The following is a 16463-nucleotide window of genomic DNA, read 5'->3' as shown; positions in this document are numbered from 1 at the left end:
GCTTCCTCTCTTTTTCCTTCTCCTCCTCCACATGCTTCCTTGCCTCCATTTCCCTCTTGTGGGCAGCCTCCTGTACCTCCTTCTCCAGTCGCATGAGTTCTATCTGTCTTTCATGTTCCCTTTGTTTTTCCTCAGCCTGAAATTTGGCTAATTCCAGCTGTAGTCGAGCTGCGGATTTTGTCATTCTAACCTCTCTGTTTTTAACTAACTTTACACCCGAGGTTTAGAAATAAACAAACAAAACGTGGCTGTAAAATTTTGCTGTGCTGGAATAGAATACCTATTCTCTGATAGTGATTGTCAGCCTACAGAAAAAGACAATTCCCTTGTCTCTGCTCTGGGCCCAAATTAAAGCAAAAAACCTCCAACTACTTGGAAACCTGCTTACCCAGCCCAAAGAAAAAGCAAATGGGTAGAACACACCCCCTCTATTTACTTTTAGGAAGAAAAAACTCTGGGTTGGAAGACTGTGAATTTCCCTGCAGGAGTTAAGTACCCTGCCTCCAGGCAAAGAAAACCTGCAATTCACAAAGATAATCCCCTTTTGTCTCTGCTTGGCCACAAAGCAGAGAAAAAACAAGCTGCTTTCAGTTTCAGCTGCTCCAAAGGAAAAAAAAATTCCTTTTTAAAATCTGTATTTCTAGTTCAAAAAATCTCAACTGGATCTCAAAATGATTTCAGGTTAATCCCACCACTATGCCACCATGTCAAGGTTCCTCCCCAACTCTGAACTCTAGGGTACAGATGTGGGGACCTGCATGAAAAACCTCCTAAGCTTATCTTTACCAGCTTAGGTCAAAACTTCCCCAAGGTACAAAATATTCCACCCGTCGTCCTTGGATTGGCCGCTACCACCACCAAACTAATACTGGTTACTAGGGAAGAGCTGTTTGGACGCGTCTTTCCCCCCAAAATACTTCCCAAAACCTTGCACCCCACTTCCTGGACAAGGTTTGGTAAAAAGCCTCACCAATTTGCCTAGGTGACTACAGACCCAGACCCTTGGATCTTAAGAACAATGAACAATCCTCCCAACACTTGCACCCCCCCTTTCCTGGGAAATGTTGGATAAAAAGCCTCACCAATTTGCATAGGTGACCACAGACCCAAACCCTTGGATCTGAGAACAATGAAAAAGCATTCAGTTTTCTTACAAGAAGACTTTTAATAAAAATAGAAGTAAATAGAAATAAAGAAATCCCCCCTGTAAAATCAGGATGGTAGATATCTTACAGGGTAATTACATTCAAAAACATAGAGAACCCCTCTAGGCAAAACCTTAAGTTACAAAAAAGATACACAGACAGAAATAGTTATTCTATTCAGCACAATTCTTTTCACAGCCATTTAAAGAAATCATAATCTAACACATACCTAGCTAGATTACTTACTAAAAGTTCTAAGACTCCATTCCTGGTCTATCCCCGGTAGAAACCAGCATATAGACAGACATACAGACCCTTTGTTTCTCTCCCTCCTCCCAGCTTTTGAACGTATCTTGTCTCCTCATTGGTCATTTTGGTCAGGTGCCAGCGAGGTTACCTTTAGCTTCTTAACCCTTTACAGGTGAGAGGAGCTTTCCCCTGGCCAGGAGGGATTTCAAAGGGGTTTACCCTTCCCTTTATATTTATGACAGATGTTAAATTAAATTACATTATGGTTGTGATGACCAAATGGTTCAGCTATATTCACCTCTTGGACCTGATTCTGTGTGCCACTGAGGACTAAATCAAGAATTGCCTCTCCCCTTGAGGGTTCCAGGACTAGCTGCTCCAAGAAGCAGTCATCCAGCAGGGCTCCTATTCTCGGCAGGCTGCTTAAGTTGCTTTTACATTTTTGCTTTGCATGCCCCTTTTACAGGAGCTGGAGATAGAACACTGGTATCAACTGGTTCCATGGCAGTTGGAGTTTGGCAATTGAGCTCCAATGCTTAGTTCTTAGAATGGTGGACCCCTGCTGTCCATCCATTTGGGGGCAAGTGGAATCTTATTGATTGGAGGGAGGTGACAGCAAGGGGGAACTTCCAGGCTTCAAGAAAGGAATCTGTTATCTCCTTTTTCAAGAGAAGGAGTACTTGTGGCACCTTAGAGACTAACAAATTTATTTGAGCATAAGCTTTGGTGACCTACAGCTCACTGTAACTCACGAAAGTTTATGCTCAAATAAATTTGTTTGTCTCTAAGGCGCCACAAGTACTCCTTTTCTTTTTGCGAATACAGACTAACACGGCTGCTACTCTGAAACCTGTCATTTTTCAAGAGAGCAAATTTGCTACTCTTTGATGGAATTAATGAAGAGAAAGAAACAAATGTGGCAGGGCACCTCCTCCGTTTCGCTGGGCTTAGCACTTCCTCCTCTTGCAGTGGGAGGGGGGTACTGGAGTAAATCACCCCGACTTTGCAGAGTGTTTGTTTTCTCATGTGGGATTTCTCTAGCCATATTTTCAAGGTTCAAGGAGTACTCCTCCATCAAACAAAAGAAACAAATTCACAACACAAAATAAAAGGGATATCTTTTCCTACCCCCCTCTTTGAGGGAGGGTGCTGCCTTGTAATTGGCTCTGGTGTGCAAGTCCTTCCCCTAAACAGGGAGGAAAGCAGCCTCTCACTCTGGAGAAGCCTCTCTCCCTGCTGCCACTAACCCTGCAGCAGCTTGTCTCTCCTCCCACTCTCTCACCAGAAGAGAGTTTTGTAAAGGTCTCGGGCAGCCCTTAATTGGTCTCCAGAAGCCCCTGATTGACCTGAGATAAACTCTTGTCAGTTTACAGGGGAAAAGGCTAAAATATCTGTCTTCCACCACTCTCTTACAGCTGTCCAGCCTGACTTTGTCACATAAGACATCTCATTTAATAAGTAATGCAAGTTCTGTTTGGTGGTGGTTGTTTTGTTTTGTTTCCCTAGGAGATTGACAGCTACAAAAGCATGTGCAGTTATAAGACAACTGCAAAGCCAACTGTGGTTGGTTGTATTTGACAGGTTTTTGGTAGTCACTTACGTTGGTACCTCTTGTTAGCTGTTTCCACTACTAGGGATACAATCTATCACAGGAGGAAAAGGATGAAAAGATGGCTGACTTCTCACTACCATGTTCTAACAATTTCTGCAAGTTCACACGTGAATCCTTGGCTGCTATTGAGAAGCGAATCGCTGCCAAGAAGGAATGTGTAGGTCAGAAGCCTGAAGAGAAACCTCGACCCCAGCTTGACTTGCAGGCTTTCCAGAAGCTGCCTGCTCTCTATGGAACTCCCCCTCAGGAGCTCATTGGGGAACCACTGGAGGATCTTGACCCTTACTACAGTGATCACAAGGTTAGAGCCATCAAAAAAGTTTGTTGTTTTAACTTTGCTTTATTAAGAAGTTCAGAGAAGAGATGCTAATGCCGAGGGGTATGATTTTTATGCCTCCTTGACCAGTTATCAGTAGAGAGCCTTTTCTGGTTTAGGGGTCAGAAAGCTAAATTTGGCAGTGCTTCCTTTGAATGATTATATTAAGATAGCTGTATTAAATCAGGTTATAATAAAACAGGTACCTAACATACTTGGAGTACTAAGTGATAATATAATAAAACCTTAACTTTATAATCTACTAATCAAACAGAATGAAATTAATCAGCACGAGGCATATGCATCACTTATTTTCTGCTTAAGCCGTCCAAATAGGGTTCAAGTGGGACTTTGGTGGTGTATGTTAGCCCTCTTCACAAAGATGAATTTCACCCACACTGAATATAACATGGGACACAATATAAAAATCTATTACTACACGATGACAGAAAACTGAGTTATTGGTTTATCTAAAGTATCTTGTAGCCTACAAGACCTATGTGTAGGCTGATCAAAGACACTACATTACATGTAGCCTCTCTCTAAAGGCTGCTAATAGTCAGAATCACTTAATACAGTCTATTTTCCTATGTTACAAAGTTTAATAAGGAAATACAGAAAATAAATATATATATTTTTACAAAACCACCAGTTCTTTGACAATGTTTTCTATAGACTATATCTTAGCCTTTAAAATATACATGAAATTCTGAGACTTGAACCCACGTCTCCCACACTCTGGTTAGAGACCTATCCCCCAAGCTAATAGGATGGGTTTCTCCAAGTCTTTCCTGTTGCAGTTGTTACATCTTGTATAAATAATTAAATATTCATTGGCACAGGGACTTGAGCCCCGGTCTCCCATATCCCCAGGTGAGTGCCAAACAACTGAGCAATAGAGTCAGTCTCTCTCTGATCCAAAGAATATTTAGTTATTTATTCAAAGTGGAAGACCTCCAACTGGAGAAATTGAGAAAGGGAAGAAGAGCGGGAAAGAAATTGAGAAAGGGAAGTATATCCCAGTTGTTAGGGCACTCCCCTTTTCCAGTTTTTAGCGGAAATTCCAGGGTCCCTGTTTTTTCAGAAATTCCACCCTGGACCTGAGAAACCTTCCCGATTAAAATTTCAGCAAAACCAAACCAAAATCATCTCTTCTGTGGGAAAAGTTTCAGGTTTGACAAATCAGTATTTTTTGATGAAAAACTTTTATTGAAAAATTCTGGACCAGTTCTAATGTCAATATTAGTGAATTCTGAGAAAGTGGTTCAGTAAATAAAGGTCCTGATCCTGCAAATGCTCACAGGCGTATGTAGATTGACTCTCACATGAGTTGTCCCATTTATGAATATTGACATGAGTAAAATGACTTCTTTGGACATTCTTTTTAAGATCAGGGCTAAAGAAGAAAGTTTCCTACTGAGAACTTTCAACTGATTAATTAATAGCCTAAATTTTCCTTGGGAAAAAAAGGACATGTAATGTGTTCTCCATAGTACACAATATTTCTTATTGATTCATTGAAAATTGTGTGGTATAAATATATAAGAAATCAAAAGGAATAGACAAGATTTACAAAAAAGTCTTTCAGTTTAAACAAACAAAGTGCAAGTCCAGACATCAGACTTTTGCGTATAATCTGCAGCTCTGGCCATAAATACAAACCATTAACATCCTCAATTCAATTTCTGTAAAAGTTTAATTTATTTAATATTATCTCTCATTTTTTTGTTTTCTTTAAAGACATTTATGGTACTGAACAAAGGAAAAACAATCTTCCGATTTACTGCCACACGTGCCTTGTGTATATTTAGCCCTTTTCATTCAATCAGAAGAGCAGTGATTAAAATTTTGGTTCACAAATATCCTTTCAGTTGGCTTTACTCATTCTATTTTTTAAATAATAATACAAGATAATGATAGTTATACTGTGCTTGTTATATTTTAGAACATATGTTGGCTCTAGCCTTTTTCTAAAAGCAATAATACATGTGCTCCAGATAGCACACAGATAATTTTGAATTATTTTAGAAATGACTATTATTAGTATATGAAACTGGAAAGTACAGGGATAGATCTGTACAGAGGAAGGATGGCCATGGAAACCAGGTAACAGAGGGCCCAATTCTGATCTCATTATACCTGTGTAAATTGGGAGTAATGTCATTAAAGTCAATGTGCTTGGTTCACTAGAATGTTTCACCAGTTTTACATTGTGAAGTTACACTGGAGTACCACAGTGATACTTAGACCCCAAAGAGGGCATGATCCTGCCACTGTACAGCTCTCAGAGTGCCACCAATCACATGGAGCCCTTGAAAGGTGTTATGAGCACCCTGAGGAGAAGTATGTTCTGTAATCCAAAGCCCACCCTAGCAGCAGGGGACAGGCTCCGATGGAGGGGTGCTGCATATGGCTCTGCAATGGTACAGGGAGGGTGATTTTCGTCTAGGGTCACCTCTCCAGCATGCTGAAGTGTGGTCGCTTGGGCTGGCAAGCCTAGTTCTCCAGCAGGGCTGCCTGTGTTCAGGTCCATGGTGCTTTTGGTGCAGCTGTTGGGTCTCTGGAGGTCCCTGTCTGAAAGGATGGCTCCTAAACTTGTAGCTGGTAGGCATAGGGGAATTTGAGGAGGGAAGATCTTCTGCACACAACCATGCTTCCTGGATTGCATGTCCACAGGGAGTGTGGTGTCCCACCCCTTCTGCCCTCTGCCCACTCCTCCAGAGCCGGGTGCACATGGATCACATCTGTGATGTGGTGACTATATCTACTTCGCTTTCTGCACCAGTTGCAAGTGGGGATCTGCTCCAGTGATGCCATTGAGCTGTGCTCAGCGCTTTTGTAGATCCCGTGTGTGTGGTAGTGGAAACCCCTGGCACCGCTTTCAGGCTCACACCCATAATTACTACAGTGTAAAATCAGTGTCAGTGATATCAGAATCAGCTCTCTGGATTATGTTCCTGGCTTTTTCTTTGTGATCTTGGATGAGTGACTTAATCACTCTGTTTCTTCATCTGTAAAAAGGGCATAATGTAATACATGCCTCAGAGTTTCATGAGGAATTCACTTGTTATTACCTTTACTTTTATTGCATTAGTGCCCAAGGACACCAGCCAGAAGCAGTATAAACACATACAAAGTCATGGTTCCTGCCCTAGAGAGCTTATAATACAATTTAAGATGGAGACTTCACAAATGAGTGTAACAAATTATATGAGGGAAGAGGAAGGGTAGAAGGAGAGTAGTGCCAAGCAGTGATCTATTTTCTACACATATCTTTTTGAACAAAAGGTTTGTGTGTGAGGCAGGATGGTCTTGTGACTAAGGCACTGACCTGGGGCATTGACATCTGGCTTCAATTCCCACCTGTCACAACTATCTGTGTCACCCTGGGCGAGTCACTTCAGCCCAGTTCCACAAAGCTACTTAGACTCCTAACTTCCACTGAAATCTAAATACTTTTGTGGATCTGGGGCCTTTATCTCTTTGCACATCAGTTTCTCATTTGTAAAATGAGGATAAAAATACATCCCTTTCCCCTCTCTTTGTCATTCTTACCTATTTAGACCCTGAGCCCTTTGAGGTAGGAACTGTTTCTTACTAAGTTTTACATGTGATGCCTAGTGCAATGAAGTCCCAATCTTAGTTGCTTAGATGGAACTGTATTTTAAATAATGTTAATAATAGTGTATTATGAGGTGACATTAACTAAAATGAATAACATCAAATTGTATGACATGCTTAACAATTTTATTTTGAAGTCAAATATTAAATTCACAACTGTTAAAACACTTTGTGTAGTGACATTTTCTGATTATACAATAATGTTCTTTACCTTAACTCCTGTTACTTACATTGTTCACTATGTTTATTATGTGCACTATTTTAACCAATTGTGTCTTCATGGCTATATCAGAGACTCCTGGGAAGTCTAAGTCACCTGAATCTCCTGTATGGAACAAGTATGTTGAGTAAGTATTTCTGTAGGAATTTATTTTTCCTAATTCTCTAGTTCTAATTAGTTAATTGGCCTAATCTTGTAGTCCTCTCACAAGGTAATGTCATATTGGGGTCAGTAGGAATTTTGCTTGTGTTAGAACTTCAGGATTATTGCTTTGTGGAAATAGGGCCATCATCTATTTTCACTTGCTCCATTGTCAATCCAGAGTAACTCATTGGAGAGCAGAATCTGAGCCATGAAGGAAAAAAAAGTGCTAAATTTCTTTTATTGTTTACCTTTCCTCCACCTTTCATTGCTCTAAGCCCTGAAGTCCTTCCTCAGTTTTTACTCAGTGCTTACCCAGACAAGTCTCCCACCAATGTCAATATTGAATAAGGATTTCAAGAAGTTGTCCTTTGTCTTTTTAAAATTCTTTCAGTAATGTTGATTTGTGCACTATTTGCTCTAGTAAAATATTCTGTTAGATGCTTTTTGCTCTTGGAACTCTGTCAGTAAGTAAGGCCCTTGTCTTCAGCATTGCCAGTTCTCGCAATTTTATCACTTTCACTAAATAGCACAATATTTAGTATTTTGTCTTAAAGCCCCAGCTTCTGGAGTCATGTTAAAACCTGAAAATCTCAGATTTCAGAAAAAAGGTACAATTCTAGCCCTCACAGTTGTAGAGGAAAACTTGAAAATGTGAACCCTAATGGCCTCAACAACAGAAGGCAAAGAAAAAGAACCCCAAATGTATTATTTCTAAAACATCATTATTTTTAGGCCAATCGTGTGACTTTTTCGGGCCTTGCTTATGAGTTTTGAACACTTGCTGCTGGCAATCCTGTAATGAACTCTATGTAGCTGGATCCCTGCACCTGCACAGATCCCATTAACATCACTGCATCTCCTGCTCTTTTGGAGCACATTGCAGGATCAGCATCTAAATTAACAACTTTCAGTCTATCACAGGAGTGGGCAAACTTTTTGGCTTGAGGGCCACATCTGGGTGGGGAAATTGCATGCAGGGCCATGAATGTAGGGCTGGGGCAGGGGATTGGGGTGCAGGAGGGAGTGCGGGGTGTGGGAGGGGGTGCGGTGAGCAGGAAGGGGCTCGGGGCACGTGGTTGGGGTGCAGGAGGGGTGCAAGATACGGTGGGGGTTGGGGTGCAGGAAGAGTGCGGGGTGTGGCAGGGGGCTCAGGACAGGGGGTTGGGGTGCAGGGTGCAGGAGAGGTTTGGGGTGCAGGCTCCGGCCCGACGCCGCTTACCTGGAGCGGCTCTGGGGTGGTAGCGGTGCACACCGGGGCCAGGGCAGGCTCCCTGCCTGCCTGCCCTGGCCCTGGACCCATGCCACTCTGGGAATTAGCCTGCACAACATCCCTGTGGCCCCTGGCGGAGGGGGGCAGAGGGCTCTGTGCGCTGCCCTTGCCTGTAGGAATGGAGAACCACGGCCAATGGGAGCTTAGGGGGGAGGTACCCACAGGCAAGGGCAGATCACAGAGCCCTCTGCCCACCTCCCCCAGGGGCCGCAGGGACATGGTGCTGGCCGCTTCCTGGAGCAGCGCAGGGCTCATGGTACCATGGAGGTGGCAATCCTGTGGGCTGGATCCAAAGCTCTGAGGTTCCAGATCTGGCCCGCATGCCATAATTTGCCCACCCCTGGTCTATCAGCTCATCCACTTTGCTAACTGTAATATCTGAATAAAATTGTGGCATGATTTTAATATGCATCTCCATTTGTAATAGTGTGGCTCCCTAAGTTTCTATGTAAGGGAGTCAGAATTTAGACAGAATATTATATGCTGTGAGAATTGAAAATGCTGTTTGAATGAATTCAGACAGTATTTTCAGAATATTTTTTCTCAGTGAAAAGGGCTACATTGCTGTTAAATAATTTCTGAACATATTTTCTGTGTATCAGATGCTTTTAGAATCCCCGCAGGAGACCTCGTTCTTGCTGAAGTGACAAGTGCACTCAGAAAAGCCAGCAGAGCATTTACTGACAATTTCCATTTAAAACAATGCTGCCTTTAAAATGAAGATCCTGTTACCAGATTCACAAACTGACCAACATACAGCTATTTTGGCACATTGACAAGTGATTATATGAATTATGTTCACAAATTTTAAAAGTGGCCTGTGATTTTGGTTACCTCAAATTTGGATTGCCCAATCCGAGACACCTTAAAATTTTAGCAAAGAAAACTGTCAGAGGTAAGTGAATATGCTGCAGACACAGATGTTGGTAACTGAATCCAGACTGCTGTCAGCTAATATCTCAAATTGCCTATGAGTTAGATCCTGATCGAACACCCATCAAAACCGATGGAGCCTTTCCATTATCTTCAGCGGGGCCATTGGACTAGCTCCTGGGGGCTCTAAGGCAACTCACAGAGTGCGTACGCTGACTGTGCCTCCTCCACTAATTGCTAATGTTCTCGCATTTCTTGAACACTTTACTCCCCAGGTACACTTTCACTGGCATTTACACTTTTGAATCATTGATAAAAATATTGGCAAGAGGATTCTGTCTGAATGAATTCACTTTCCTTCGAGATCCATGGAACTGGTTGGATTTCAGTGTCATTGTTCTGGCGTAAGTAAGAGTGTATATATATATTAAGGGCAGGTGTGAAAGTAAGTCGAGTGACTTACCGGTACTCTGGGGCCAGCTCCGGCCCCCAGAAGGGGCGGGGCCTAGGGCAGAAGGGGCGGGGTTGAGGAGGTCAGAGCCAGCCCCAGCCCACCCTGTCAGGTAAGTGCCCCCCCCCACCAGGGTAGCAGCAGCAGCCCAGGGCTCCAGGGGCTATTTAAAGGGCCCGGGGCTCCCCTCTTCTACCTCCCTGGCCCTTTAAAGAGCTGCCGGAGCCCTGGGGAAGTAGCGGGGCTCCAGCGGCTATTTAAAGGACCGGGGCAGCAGAAGCAGCTGGAGCCCTGGCCCTTTAAATAGCCCCTGGAGCCCCTGCTACCCCAGGGCTCTGGGGGCTATTTAAAGGGCCCGCGGCTCCCCTGCTTCTACCGCTCCGGACCTTTAAATAGCCGCTGGAGCCCTGGAGTAGCTGCAGCGGGGCTCCAGCGGCTATTTAAAGGGCCTGGGCCCTTTAAATAGCCGCTGGAGCCCTGCAGCCACTACCCCAGGGCTCCAGCAGCAGGGCTCTAGAGGCAATTTAAAGGGCCTAGGTCTCCAGCCACTGCTTGGAGCCCCAGGCCCTTTAAATTGCCCCCTGGGGAAGCCGGGCTGCCCCTGTACGGTGCACCGGCTCTTACCGGTATGCTGTACTGAGGCGTACCGGCTTACTTTCACCTCTGATTAAGGGATATCATGCCATTAAAGTATTTTTGCTTATTTTGATTTTTTCCTCTAACTTTTCACTGAAGTGGCTAAATTGTTCTACTTTGCACCCACGACACAAAATCATTTTAAGGAACAATAACTGTATCTGGAAAAGCTATCTAGTGCTCCTGAATCCCCTTCGTTGTAGGGTGTAGAGGATAGCAACAGTATACCAATCCCTCAAAAAAAGATAAAAGGGACTGTACAGAGGGCAAAGACAGCAGTAAGATATGCTGTATTCCATCACATAGAAACCAGCAACCCCTTTATTTGAAATAGGAAAAGGATCTGACCTGACAGGCAGTGAGATTTAATATCTGTAGTGTCATGAAGTGTGTGTGTGTGTGTGTGTGTGTGTGTGTGTGTGTGTGTGAATGTGAATGCATGTGTATGAAGGCACTACGGCCACGTACGTACAGACACCATTGTAGTCAGTGAATCAAATCTGGGATTTTGTCACCAGAAACACAATTTGAGCTTGAACTACTGAAGTTAGAAAGCTATTACAGTGGCAGCCACAAGAGGGAAATAAAATCAAACCCATTAAGCCACTGTATTATGTACTCTTCGATTGTTACACAAGCATGTCAAGAATATTTGCAATCCACAGCTCAAGACTCACAGGGGATATACATTTTTATGTTAGCTTCCTTTCAAATATAAGTGCCAACCAGAGGTAGAACCTGTTAGTCCAGGTTTTATTTGATTACTCCAAACATTCCAGAGTGTTGTGAGTTCCAAAGATACTGGGTCTTTTAAAAACAACAAGGAGTCCGGTGGCACTGTAAAGACTAACAGATTTATTTGGGCATAAGCTTCCGTGGGTAAAAAACCCACTTCTTCAGATGCATGGAAGAAGTGCATGTCTCCATGCACCTGAAGGAGTGGGGTTTTTACCCACGAAAGCTTATGCCCAAATAAATCTGTTAGTCTTTAAGGTGCCCAAATAAATCTGTTGTTTTTGTGGATACAGACTAACACGGCTACCCCCTGATACTGGGTCTTTTAGTTCCTTCTGTCTAGGTTTCTTTTTATCACAGTAAGGCAATAAACAGGCAATACTATCATCCATAGCATTTCCAAATATTTCATTGTAGTAGATAGTACGAAGTGTACTCCATACCAACAGTGGCTGGAGCTACTCCCTACAGCGTTCCACTGAGCTGTCTGCACAGACAGCTTCTCACTCACTGTGCTCCCAGTGGCAGCACACTGACTGCAGCCCAGTCAATGAAGAGGAGATGAGGAACTTCCTACCACACACACAAATACAGCCATGGACTTTAGAGTTCCATCTTATCCAAAGGTCCCTTTTTGTTACTAGTTCACGTGGCACTATTGTTCTAAGGAAAAGAATATCAAAATGATACCATTAAAGGAAGAAAGAAATGTGGAGTTACACGTGCCTCTGTTAGTGTGTCTATGTGAAGCTTTGCTGTGGTCTTTTCCATCTTTGCTCCAAAAAAACCAGATTGTATGTAAAATAAACTAGGAGAAACATTCTGAGTCACCTCATTAATATCTCTGCCCGTGAAGTCGTGACTCGCTCAAAGTCTCACGCTTGACCTCCTGCTTGGCCAAAAGAACTGTGTGTGTGTGTGTCTGTCTGTGTCTGTATGTGTGCCTGCATGTGTGTGTGGGGCAGGGGAAGGAAGGGCTAATATCAGATAGAGCTGAGAAGCAGAGAAGAGGAAAGGTTGTAGTTGATAGCTATTGGGGACTCTGTGTTATGGGAGGATGTTAGGCTTCTTTTGTGGAATGGAGCTATTGGGGGGGAGAACTGATTGGTTTGCATTGTGGGAATATGGAATACAGTTCTAAAGGATAGATTTGATTCATTTTGTTTTAGTGAGGAAAATAGACTGATTTTTTTTTTAGGAGGTAGGCCTGTGGCACAGGGGGAATTGAGAGCTTTATTGTGGGGTTAGGGAGGAGGCATACTTTGAAGTTTTACTTGAGGATCTGGTCAAAAAGAAATTATTTTCTTCTTCCTCAGCTTGAAATACATAATTTTGAATAATTTCTGTGTTATTTTAGTTTAAATTTAAAAGTGTATTGTAGGAAGTTGGCAACATGCATAATCAAGCACTACCATGTAAATAGTTTCTATTGAAGTAACCAAGAAATAGATTTATAACACTTAGGATGAGAACTTGACATGCGGTTTACTAATGCACAAGATATTATATACTCAGAAGGGTTAGCAGTTGGGAAAACGCATATAAAGTAGTTGCTTTGTTCATTCAATTCAATAGCATGTTGTGTCATGTCTTGATTTTACAGATATGCAGGGGCGTTTAGTGATCTAGGCAGTGTTTCAGTCCTTCGCACATTCAGGGTTCTGAGAGCTTTAAAAACTATTTCAATAGTCCCAGGTAAGAAGCCCAGATCTTTGAATATTTTCTGCCAACTACAAGTGATTTTCTCCTCCAACTACTTCATTATTAGTTTGTTTGTTTTTTTTCAGGTCTTTTGTCTTTTTTTATCTGTATAACTTTCAGCTGCTACAGATACCACTGAATTTGTGGGCATGGATGGTGTCTCAGGATTGTTGGCCCAGTCATTTAAGCACTGGAAACAATTTGCCATCTAATTTATTTTGTTTATTTATGTCTTTGAGGATTTTGTTTGATCTTTATAATGACTATTACACAAAAAGCCCTTCTAATTGTTCTTGTTTATCATTGTTTTGACTGTGCAATGTCAATACATCAACAGACTTGTGCTTTATAATTAATATTTATTATTATTGGTTCAGATCCTATTCAGTTTTTACTTATTCCTTAATCAGGAAAGTCAATTAGGTATTGCCTGATTAAGGAAGGGCTGTCTAAAACTTGAATAAGGTTGATGAATTTGGTCCATTGGTCTCTTTCTGGTCCGTCTGTATTATTTTCTGTATGTCTCTAGTGTTCACAGGTCCTCCCTAGGTAGCATCACTGTAAATTTTATTAGCATGATGCTTATTCCACTTTCTAGATTATGAAAGACAAACTATCCTGATCCTTGCATGGAAGAGGGTGCAATACATGGGGGAAGAACATAAGAAGTCTTCTGCCCTCCAGACAACTTGCTTTCCCTGCAAAAGTGCTAGGGATAAATGTGTGTAGGGGAAAAAACTACATTTCTCATGTTGATCACTTCTCTCTCATCTGGGCTTTGCTTGTATTGCAAAGATGCATGTAACACTGGCCTAGTAAATATGAAACGATGGCTGCTGTATCTTGTTTTAAATCTCAAAAAAATGGTATACTGTATGTGTATCAGTTTCTCAGTCCATACGCTGTTGAATTTTATCTCTCTAGGACTGAAGGTCATTGTAGGTGCACTGATCCAGTCTGTTAAGAAACTTACTGATGTGATGATCCTGACCGTTTTCTGCTTGAGTGTCTTTGCCCTCATAGGCCTCCAGCTCTTTAAGGGCAATTTGAGACATAAGTGTGTCAGGGATTTTAACTACACCAACGGAACTATTACTTCAGATGATAAGTCATGGGACTCCTTTGACTTGTTTACTAATGATTCAGGTAAACTGTCCTCTTATTTCTTTTTAAAATGGTAGTATATATATATGGAGAATCCTGCCCTGCAAATGATATTGAAAATACCAATGAATTGCTACCACAACACATTAGTCATCAAAATGCAAGAGCAGTTTGCAAATGTCCTGGGATAATTTCTTCTATTGATGATACAATTCTGTCTCTCTCTCTCTTCCCCCCACTCCCCATCAAAAGTATTGGAAATAATATTCCCAACGTTTCTGATAATATTCATCTGTGTTTCCCAGTATGATAGCATAATAACTGAAATGCACATTAGCTCATTCTTTGATGTAATTCCCAGAAGTTCTGCCCTGTACAGTGTGCTGAACAGTTATAATTATTCAGAAAACTGTATGTTTAAGTAGGCTACACATTTATGTGTTCTGAAGTGGACTGAACAGTTTTATTAAAGATTCAGCTAAATTGCTTGCTTTTTTCCTTGAAATACATTCTATATTTCTTTATTCCATATGTATGTCATGACCACAGTTAGTGCTGAAAGTATGGATGAGAACAGAGGTATGTGAAAACACATCAAAGCATTCTCAGAGGACAGGCACTAGTTAGATGCACCAAGGGAAGAAAGAGGTTTATGCAGAAGAAATACCTCAAAATACACAAGAGGAACCATACCAGAAAAAATGTTTGCATGTGTGATGGGTTCCCTCCAGGGTGCCACTTGGAGCTGGGGTACCAGTGAGCCCTCTGACTCACCAGCCTGGGTTCCCTCTCACACTGTGCTGCTGTGTCAAGCTGCAGAGTCCTCCAAGCTTGCACTTTCACTTTCACAAAGGTAGGGACACACCCAGCTGCAGTTACATGCAGGCTCTCTAACCACCAGCCTCCTACCTAGGACCCCAGAGCAGTACCGTCCTGCCCTGGTCAAAATCTGGCCAGTATATGGATTTAATACCTGGTCCGCCTGATATTTCAATGTGAAGAGGACCATACACACTTGTGATAACCAAGCTGAGATTTTCCCCAGACACTTTAAAAAGACACACTCATTTGGATTAAAACATAAAATAAGTTTATTAACTACAAAAGGGTAGATTTTAAGTGATTATAAGTGATAGCAAACAGATCAAAGCAGATTACCTAGAAAATAAACAAAACCGCAAACTGAGCTTAACATACTAGATACATAGAATATGAATTAGTAAATTCTCACCCTGAGTGATAAACATGCTGGCAGATTCTTAATGTACAAGCTGTCTTTGCTTTGCAACTTGGGTTTCCCAGGTTTGCATTCACAGGCTAGAAATCCCTTTAGCCTGGGACCATCACTTCCCCCAGTTCAGTCTTTGTTCTTCAGGTGTTTCCAGGTGTGTTGTTTTAGGGAGAGTGAGGTACCATCATGATGTCAGTTCCCTCTTTTATATCTTCTTCCCACTTGCTGGAAAGCTCTTTTGCTGTGACCTGGGTCATACAGTTCCCATTGTGTAATGCTATCTCTGAGAGGTTTCTATGGTACACAGTTCCTGGAGTAAGCCTTGTGCTTGTGTGCTTTTCCTCAATGAGCAATGAACATTGTTTCATCTTTTTACTGTTGTACCTGAAAGGCTACTTGTGGGTGTTTTCAACCTCACATCATTTTTCAGTAACACATACGTAGCCAAACTTCATAACTTCACATAGGATGATAGCACATACAATCCAATGAGATATTAATGTCTAGCACAGGGGTGGGCAAATGTTTTGGCCTGAGGGCCACATCTGGGTGAGGAAATTGCATGCAGGGCCATGAATGTAGGACTGGGGCAGGGGGTTCAGGTGTGGGAGGGAGTGTGGTGTGCAGGAAGGGACTCGGGGCAAGGGGTTGGGGTACAGGAGGGGTGCAGGGTGTATGAGGGGGCTCAGGGCAGGGGGTTAGGGTGCAGGAGGGGGTGCGGAGTATGGCAGGGGGCTCAGGGTGGGGGGTTGGGGTGCGGGAGGGGTGCAGAGTGTGGGGGGGACTCAGGGCAGGGGGTTGGGGGTTCAGGGCAGGGGTTGGGGTGCAGGAGGGGTGCAGGGTGTGGCAGGGGGCTCAGGGCAGGGGGTTGGGGTGCAGGAGGGGTACGGCAGGGGACTCAGTGCAGAGGGTTGGGGCGCTTACCTGGGGTGGCTCCGTGGTGGCAGTGGCATACAGTGGGACTAAGGCAGGCTCCCTGCCTGCCCTGGCCCCACGCCGCTCCTGGAAGTGGCCAGCACCACGTCCCTGCGGCCCGAGATACTTCTCCCAGCAGTTCATCTTCTAGATCTGCAGAACACTCTGGCAGATAATTTGAGAAGACATTTCTCATCAGATCATAAGTGGACAAAGACTGTGATTCACACATTTTTCCAG

General features: G+C 42.9%; 1 protein-coding gene across 2 annotated transcripts in view; it reads left to right on the top strand.

Annotated features, from left to right (window-relative positions):
- The first annotated feature begins 3064 nt into the window (after positions 1-3064).
- Positions 3065-16463, top strand: part of LOC144260773 (sodium channel protein type 5 subunit alpha-like) — a 94432-nt gene continuing 81033 nt past the window's right edge. For both annotated transcript variants that reach the window (XM_077809507.1, XM_077809508.1), the window contains exons 1-6: positions 3065-3307; positions 5063-5181; positions 7174-7290; positions 9726-9854; positions 12876-12967; positions 13898-14119. In XM_077809507.1, the coding sequence (XP_077665633.1) occupies positions 3065-3307; positions 5063-5181; positions 7174-7290; positions 9726-9854; positions 12876-12967; positions 13898-14119 (922 nt within the window). The remainder of the gene's footprint in view (positions 3308-5062; positions 5182-7173; positions 7291-9725; positions 9855-12875; positions 12968-13897; positions 14120-16463) is intronic.

Source organism: Eretmochelys imbricata, chromosome 2 (assembly GCF_965152235.1).
Source record: "Eretmochelys imbricata isolate rEreImb1 chromosome 2, rEreImb1.hap1, whole genome shotgun sequence".
Lineage (NCBI taxonomy): Eukaryota > Metazoa > Chordata > Testudines > Cheloniidae > Eretmochelys > Eretmochelys imbricata.
The sequence above is the reverse complement of the archived record's forward strand: the minus strand, read 5'-3'. Positions and strand labels throughout refer to the sequence as shown.